Genomic DNA, 9,348 nt, shown 5'->3' with positions numbered 1-9,348 from the left:
TGCTTTCCATTTCAGTAGTTTATTTTAGTTGCCAGAAGGTCTCTTCACACAATTAATAGTGACATTTATAACCGACATGGTGCATCTGGACATGGAACTCAGCTCTGCTACATTAAATTAGAACTCCGGTGTAAAATGGACTTTTGATGTAGTAAAACATGATAAAAACTACTTACTGGAGAGCCCTGACATTTAAAACAAGCCATTAATAACTTAAAAAGTTCACAATAAGCTCTTTAAAAACACTGTTTACATCCCATAATGCTAGCTTCAGATCTGTGTGACGCCATAACTGTACTGAAAATGACATAGGCATATAGACATAGATTCCACATAGCCTGCCTCTTGGTGCCAGCTGCTATGCTAGGAGGCAGGCTATGTGAAATCTATGTATAAATGTCTATGTTTATATGGCGGTGCTCAGAGCTGAAAGCTAGCATTATAGGTTATAGGTTTTAATAAGCTTCTTGTGCACTTTTAAAGTTATTAATGCCTCATATTAAATGTCAGGGCTCTCCAGATTGTAGCAAGGTGTGGAGTATCTTGGAGCATGGATAATGGTGGAAAAAAGTGATTTATCGGGGCAAATTGTGCCCCGTGTCACCCAGTCTGAGGGGTGGACAAACTGTTTTCTGGATCTCAGAACGCTGTGGGAGAACGGAGGTGTGCTATTCAACAACTGTACTTTTATCATGTTTTACTACAACAAAAGTTCATTTTACACCAGAGTTCTCCTTTAAGTTTTGACTCTACTTCTAACAGGCAGATAATCAAATCCATTTGTATTGTGGCATTTATACATTTTTTAAACTGTACACCCATACGTCTAGCTCATTTTCTGTTACAGGTTTTTTAAAAACCCGTCAGGGAATCCTGAGATCATTTCGGCCTTTCTTCTGAAAGAGTTTATAACAGTAATAAGAAAACTTACTATATTATAAGTAAGTGTATATTTTAGCCATGTGGTGACTTTAGAGGAAAATAAGAGTAGTGATCATCAGTTCTGATATTAATGTTTTGGTTCTTTCAGTTTTTCTAAATCTCCTTAAACTAAAATCATTACTACATCTATAAATATTTATGAATTAGACATACCTCATTGTTTTCTTACACTCAACAACAGCGTCTATTTTTACACCATGTGCTTGTGAATATATCTTCGCCGATGGGCGTGGCGGTCGGAAATTAGGTGTCTTCAGGTAATTTTTCTGTCGTATTTCTATCTTGACCACAGAAAACACAGGTGCACCAATGAAAAAAGCCTAGACATACGCAATAAGTTCTGTCAGGCACGCAGACATAGGCACGCAGCAGTGCACAAACCCATAGTGCGCTGGCGGCTATACAAACTTTTACATCAACAATAAACAGAATGAATGAGCAGGTCAGTGTCCTCTGCTGAGAAGCATTGGACATGTCCAGGTAGCTGCACCACTGAAATAGCAATACACCAAAGTTAGAACATACCTGGCTCTTAAAAAGAAGGGCAAGTGAAATGCTGATTGGTTTATTGCATGTTATGCCCAAAAAAACACACTCATTGATTGATTTATTGATTAATTAATTAAGATAATTAGTACATGCTTTTTGCTCGTTTTAAGCCACAGAAAGCATACTTTTCCCGTTTTTACAATAGCAAAGACACAAGATGCACAATGCATGGTTGATGGTTCGCCTATTGCTAAAATAAGGCCCATACTGTTCCATATCTGGCAACCCTGGATGTGAAAATAGCACTGTTGTAAAGATAAACCAATGCTTAAACTAACCTTGTTTCTTTAATATCTGAATATCTGATTCTGATCAATTTATAAGTTAGTACTAAAAATATAATATATATTGGTTCTCTAAGAAATTAAGCTTAACTTGCCTAGGTGTTATTAATTTGATAGAAAACAACTAAAATGTTGGACTGTTTAATATTTAAGTGGGAAAACTATGGCAACATTGTGGTGAAGAAGGAAGATGGGGAACAGCGTCCAGCGCTGAGCAGAGAGCTTCAGAGGTCATCATCTATTGGTTGAGAGGCAGCTGAGAAGCCGTCATGGGAACCTGGTTGCTGATGGTGATTCGCTGACGGGTCTGGCATCGTAGCATTCCTATGATGGCTCTTCTGAATCTGCAACATTATAATAAAACTCAGTGATTACAAATAACAAATGTTCAGAAAATAATAAGATCTTAGACATTGCTTCTTGACATTGGCATTACTTCTTGTTGGCGATAACGTAGATGCAGGGATTGTAGAAAGTGGATGACTTTGCGAAGAGAGGGGCGATGATGGCCATTGGTGCAGGAATCATTTTGGGATCGCTAAACGATGCCCAAAGACACACTATGGAGTAAGGAGACCAGGCCACCAAGAACATCACGATCATTACAACAGACATCTGCAGAACACATTGTCAGTTAAACACCGTTATTACAACAATGACCATCAGCAGAATGGATACAATGAAAACATACATTAGATCCAATAATGAAAGTAATAATACAATATCTGCTTGCCTTAGTTACATCCATCTGGTCTGACCAGTCTATGTTGATGCTCTCCAGACAGTTGCTGGCCTTGTACCTTTTAATGGTGACTGAAACATTGTAGTAGCAGTAGAACATCACAGACAGTGGCACAATAAAGTTAACAAAAATGACTGCCATGGTGTAGGAGATAAAGGACCTGCGGAGAAATTTATTTACACATTAATAAAAACCCTCTGCATCTATATTTATGAACATAGCACTAAAGTTTGACTCTGATCTTTTTTAATCAAAACAAAACAAGTGAATCAGAAACTAACTTTGAAATGGCAAAGTGGAAGTGAGTAAATAGACTACTTTAATTCAGTTTTATACAGTGAAAAGAAAGAGTAAGTAAATCCTTTGGGGTTGATTTTTGCATTGAATATTGAAATTGTGATCATTAAATCATGATTCAAAAATCACAATCTGACCAAATTATTACCTTGAACACTGAATGTCTTTTACTAAACATGTTAAATAAACATCCACAGAGAAGGCTAGAAAGAGTAAGTGAACGCATTAAACCCATTGAAATTGAAACTTAATTTCTACATTGCTTAATAAAATGGAACATTGGAGAAAGTTTATGACAAACACCAATTATCAATATTTCAGGGCACCAAATTTACATTTAAAGCATAGGTGGCGCTATAGATCCAATGTTATACCTCAATACAGAATTTTGTTGTCATTCCAATGAATAATTATAAGGGTTAATTAACAGTGTGACGATCTACGACAGTAGTTAAACAGTAGATAAAGCCTGTAAGAGATGGACTCACGCATCGTTGTTCCTCCAGTTGATGGTGCAGGTAGCTCCGGTTGGATCAGGTGCGTACCCAGCCCAGCCCACGATCGGCATGGACGACCAAAACACTGCGTTCAGCCATGCAGCCACAATTAAGATTGTATATGAGCATGTGGTCATTTTCTGCCCTGTATATACAGCAAAAGCATAAACATAAACATACAGTTTATAAAGAGCAAAAAACACAATTTATTTACTATACGTGTCTGTCCATACATCCATACCTATATCAGGTCTGCAGATGCTGATGTATCTGTCAATAGCAACCACTGTCAGCAGGCCTATACTGGCCATCCCAAAGAATATATTCAGTGCAGCATAGATCTACAAGAGAAAAGGGGTCAATCAGTAGGAAAGATGGAGGGACACACCTTCTTGAAGACAAATCTTTAGGGTTTACTGACATGTGACCATACTTAGTTATCAGAAGCATGATTCATTTCTGAGAATTGCAATTTTATCAACAAGTAGATTACAAGTATAACATGTTCTGTGCCTAATCACTAATTTGCACACAGTTAAGCAGAGACCACAATGTTATCCACTAGGGCTGTGCAATAAATCATATTTTTTATCATTATTGCGATATGAGTTTTACGATAAAAACATCAGAAGAACTATGTTAACGCCTTGAATAACATCAAACTGTGCAGCAACAGTAGGAGCTCTTTATGCTCCAAACTTTGTTCACAGAATATAACTAGACTGGTCTATTATCATTCGTAAGGCACACCAGATTAAAAGGCTCCTAAGAAAACAAATTCTTGTTTTCCTGTAATTCTTAAAAACAACAACAACAACAAAAAAATTCTTTCAAAGTCGCTGGATGGTAATCTACACAGATTTATCTCCTGAGAACTGTTTATTTTGTTAAGTAAAGCACTTCCGTTTACTTACAGTAAGCTTAGATTTTTTCAGTATTTTCAACAGCATGGTTAGCAGCAGCACTAGCCATCGTTAGCAGTGCTTAGCACAGAGGAATCCTAAGTGTTCCAGTAAGTCAGGCACTACCAGGGTTAGCTTGTTTTAACACTGTAAACACACAGAATACAGTCCAATTTACTCACCTCTCAACAGCGAAAGAGCTAGCGCTGCGGTAAGTGGCTCATGCTAATACTGTTTCAGTCTCGGTGCCTGAGTTACTTTACTGAAACTCCTTTTTAAGGCTGCACTTCAGCGGAGTGGCTTAGCTGCTCCTTATAAGGCACACTGTCAATTTTTGGGACAATTGAAGGATTTTAAGTGTGCCTTATAGTGCAAAAATTATGGTGCCTATATCTGGCACCCCTATTATCCACAACCCAGCAAAAGTCCAACTAAATCCAAATGGTTCCAGTATTCCCTGATCTCTTGGTTCTCAGCTGAAGTGAGAAACCACAGCCATACCAGGCTTTTGTGAATAACACTGATGACTCACTTGCAAAAAGCAACATTATATAGCATTTTACCTTAAAATATCAGCTACAAAACCATTGTGATGCTCCGCCGATTTGTAAAAGGGAGAATTGTGTCTCTAATTTCTAGCATTGTTGCTACTCCTGGAAGTTCATATTTTAATTGTCGACCAGCCCATGCAGACTAAATCTACAGTTAAATCTGTACTAACATTATAATAATTTAATTTGTAGTTATCACGCAACAAACCTGGCAACCAGTGTGACCGAATTTCCAGCTGCCATACAGGTCAGAGGCAGCAGACATAGGGTAACCGATGCCCGCCACTCCAACATCAGTAAAGGCCAGGTTAATGATGATAGCGTTTGTGGCATTACGCAATTCTTTGAACTTTACGAACATTATGAGCACAACAATGTTACTGGACAAACTGATCACACCTGCAAGGAGACAACAAAAAAGAGAAGACGTGTACATTAAATATATGGCTTTTAAAATATTGATACTCATAATACTGACAGACCTGAACCATTTGTTAAAATGAATGTCTTTAAAGGTACATGAGGCAGTAGATGCTCTATAACACGAGAATATACATATATACACTAGTCAAAAGTTTTAGAACACACCTATTTTTAAGTTTTCCAGTAGCAGTGCTGTATGGATAAGATGCTTTTTTATTTTCTCATCTTAGTAATGACTTTATTACTGCATTTCACCTATCAGACTTCTAATTATTATCCTCACTGCTGAAACTAAGACTTAGTGCAGTGTTAAGTGTTAAATAAAGTTATTGCCATGCGGGTTTTCTACAGTTTTCAAAATTCTTTTAAAGGTGTAGGAAACAGTACTCATCAATCTCTGGCTTCATCTGTAATTTCTCTAAAGAAAAGACTTATACTATTAATAGTAACAGAGTTATCTGTGTTTTTGTGTCTTTTTCTAGTTACTATGATGAAAGTCTAAATGTGCTGTGTAGCTAAATGTCTCTGTAGAAATGTTCATGTTAACCTTACTTAATCAGAGAATAGTTAAAATTAGAAAAACATATATGCATTGTCCATCTGTAATGTGAATTAGAAACAGTTTAATGTACATAGACAGTGCTCAAACTTGGCTGGTACTCACCAGCACACTAGGTGTTCTGTCGAGTTGTGCTACAATTTCATTTGTGCTACTGGCACTGTGCATGTAACAACCAACAATGTGTAACGTTGGCATGTGTTTTTCATGAAGACTTAATTTTACCCTGGTTCATTATGCAATCTGATCAGACTGTTATTGTTGCATTAAGTGTTACAAAAGTGTCAGTGGCAAACCTTTACTACCTTATCCTTACCTTGATGTCTAAATATTCTACCTTCTGATTTATTTGGGCTTTGAGCTTAACCTATAAGATTAACCTATAAGAACTTGCTAGAATGCCTTTTACTGATTATAAAATATAATTATTAAATAATTGGAGTATTGGCACTTTTTTCCCTACTTTAAGCTCTGTATATAGTACCATATGACTTACAGGTACAAATTGTTGCTGAACATTGCTTCTCCAAACCGGCAGCTTTACAGAAGAAGTAAAAATGTTTCCAGCTTTCAGTGGATCTCAGTGTTACTCCACATAATCTTAAATTATTTCTATTGGTCCATTCATCATAAAAATTTGCTTCAATGTTAAGAACAAAATCAGATTCAAAAACAGCAAAAATAGACATGGCATCAACAATATACTACATTACCAGCTCACTGAGGACCTCTGCTGGTTGTCTTACAAATCACCACTAGTTTAATCTTTTGGCTTGTCATTGGACAGGAACAAGTATCGTGTCCCATGACTTTCGCACTGACTATGCACTGGCCTGTGGGATATGTGTGTGGACCTCCTGCATTGAATGTAAGTCTCATTTTTAGAATGTTAATTCTAGCTGGATGCTGCTGTTTTTACAATCAGTATCACTGCACTGTACATAGTGCAAAGCAAACAGTTAAGAGCTGAACTAACTCTTACTCAGAGTTTATAAAGCTTCAATATCTGAATTTAACAGTAAAACATTTAACAGCTTGTCAGAGTTCCTTTTAACTCATTAAATCATTTAATTCACAAAATGGTTAATCTGAAACAACAAAAAAAAATATTAAAAGAACTTGCTTATTCAGTGAATGTTAGCTTGTGTTCTTTTTACCAGCCTATTTGCCCATTGCCTGGGGAAATGTAATCCAAATACAGTACATTGCCAGCACTTGGTCACACTTTATAGCACAGAAAATAACTTGCTCTTGGAGCCTACAACAATCTGACCAGACAAATAACCCATTATATGATATGACTGCACACTGATGATAAGTTAGGTTTGCGGGACATGGGTTTTTATGCAATTAAATGATCGCAGGAGCCAATAGGACAACTATGTTTTGTAAACCGGTACTAAGAAAATGTTTTTACATATTTTTTGCCATATTTTATATGGTCATACTGTAGCTGTTCAATTTATGCAACTTGTTGATGTGAACTCTATCCAAACAAATTGAGAGCAAATTGTTGTTTTAACTCTCATGAGTAGATTCTATTTTTTTTGTTATGTCTATAATTGGGTAACAGGATGGTGCAGACATATCATTGCCTTCAGCCAAAGAAGTAAAATCATTTTAATTAAATCTCTGTGGAGTTTTTAGGTAGCATATTTGTTTATTTGTGTAAACACTGAAATATTCAACTCTGTGAAATAACTCAAACATTGGAGACCATTGAAATCTGTGAAAAATAACTCTTAATCATTCAAGTCTCCATTTTTTTGTACAAAAGTATGTGGATCGAGGAATGTTAAATGACCACATCATTTCAGAAGTGGAATGTCCGATTTATATGGTACTCACTATTAGGTCTCATTTGAAAATTCAGGTCGCCTTGCCATGATCAGATGAGATAACACCTCACCACTCATACAGGTGTGGCTGTCCCATGAGGTAACATATCATGATCAATTTACCTATTGCTATCCCAATACTTTTGACATGGCATTATTAATCTGTAGATATTTTTGACTATCAAAAACTGTTATATTCTTTGGACAAACTATAAATGATTTAGAAATAATTCAATAGCTACTAATAACACAAATCAGTTACTTTATGCTGCTTCCAGACTGAGCAAAGTTGTAAGTGGATCAATAAGGAGTGTAAATGACGAGAGAAAGAAACTAAAATAAAAGCCTACTTACAGACTCTAAATATTTATATACAGTAGAATTTAGAAGACTTACATATAAAAAACAGTACACCAGACCCAAAAATGCCCCACACATTAATTCTGTTGCTGTTTCTTGCAGTTTTTGCTCATTCTAACACATAGTAAAAGTAATACAGATTTCTTTTGTTTTTGCTTTTTGGTCAAACTGATATTTTTCCGATTACCCAACAAACTATAATATCAGACAAACATGACCTGAGTAAATATAAAAGCACTTTTTAAATAATCATTTTATTTATTTAAAAAAAAACTATCCAAACTAATCTAGCCCTGTGTGAAGTAAGTATTTGCCCCTAAACCTAATAACGTGGTTATGCGCCCTTGGCTGCAACAACTGCAATTAGGCTCTACTGATAAATGGCAATAAGTCCTTCTTCAGTTTTTCTGAATTTTGGCCCATATTTCTTTACTGAATTGTTTTAATCAGCCACATCGGAGGATTTTCGAGCATGAACAGCCTGTTTAAGATTATGCTAATCAGACTTTGACTAGGCCACACCAAAACCTTCATATTGCTTTTTTGAAAGCCATTTAGAGGTGGACTTGTTTGTTTACTTTGGATCATTGTCCTGCTGCAGATCCCAAGTACGTTTGAGCTTGAGGTCACGAACAGATGGCCGGACATTCTCCTTCAGGATTGTGTGGTAATAAATGGAATCAATATTTTAGATTTACTCAGGTTATATTTGTCTGATATTAAAGTTTGTTTTGTCGTCTGAAAAATTTTAAGTATTGTATTGTAAGTAATGTTAGTAACCACTGCACGTGAAATATTACACACACATGAAAATACACAAATAAATACGAAAGGTTTACATAATTACTATTTACATGCAGTAATGAGGTATCCAGCGACGATGTTGTGCTCCGTTTGCGAGAAGGCACTTTTTCCACCATAGTTAACAGCCTCGGACGATGAGTTTAGCATTTCATGCCCCATTTCTTTCTCACACATATCCACACAAAACAAGCTCTGTGTCCCTCTGACATTCACTAGAGTCCGGCCTAAAACACACAGCACACAGCGGCATAGAGCAGCCTATCCCGTGCACAGCCCTTCCTCCTGCACTTGCAAAAAGAGAGAGTTTAGGAAACTCTGTGTATATGAGAGAGAGAGAGAGAGAGAGAGAGAGAGAGAGACAGAGAGAGACAGAGAGAGAGAGAGAACATGGGGGGCATGTTAAGTAGGCAGAGGTTTTGGGGGTTTATGCATTGTTAATATTGGTGGAGTGACTGTGGTCAGCTAGGTGAAGTTGAGGGGAGGATTAGGCTTTGCCTGGTTTGTGAACACTAAGGAACTCATTGTTTCAGGCATAATCCTCGCATGAGGGCTTTTCATTCTTAAAACATCAGATCGGCAGAGAGAGAGTGAACAACAAGA

The 9,348-nt window shown here is 36.7% G+C and overlaps 1 protein-coding gene across 1 annotated transcript; it reads right to left on the bottom strand.

Annotated features, from left to right (window-relative positions):
* rrh (retinal pigment epithelium-derived rhodopsin homolog) lies at nt 1–9,072 on the bottom strand. The gene is made up of 7 exons (XM_022684918.2): nt 8,799–9,072; nt 4,973–5,163; nt 3,553–3,652; nt 3,303–3,456; nt 2,509–2,677; nt 2,212–2,390; nt 1–2,119 (listed from the first exon to the last, which is right to left on the bottom strand). Exons 1-7 carry the CDS (start codon nt 8,920–8,922, stop codon nt 2,014–2,016), a joined length of 1,023 nt encoding a protein of 340 aa, XP_022540639.1. The 5' UTR covers nt 8,923–9,072; the 3' UTR covers nt 1–2,013.
* Between the last annotated feature and the right edge of the window lie 276 nt (nt 9,073–9,348).

This window comes from Astyanax mexicanus, chromosome 7 (genome assembly GCF_023375975.1).
Source record: "Astyanax mexicanus isolate ESR-SI-001 chromosome 7, AstMex3_surface, whole genome shotgun sequence".
NCBI lineage: Eukaryota > Metazoa > Chordata > Actinopteri > Characiformes > Acestrorhamphidae > Astyanax > Astyanax mexicanus.
The sequence above is the reverse complement of the archived record's forward strand: the minus strand, read 5'-3'. Positions and strand labels throughout refer to the sequence as shown.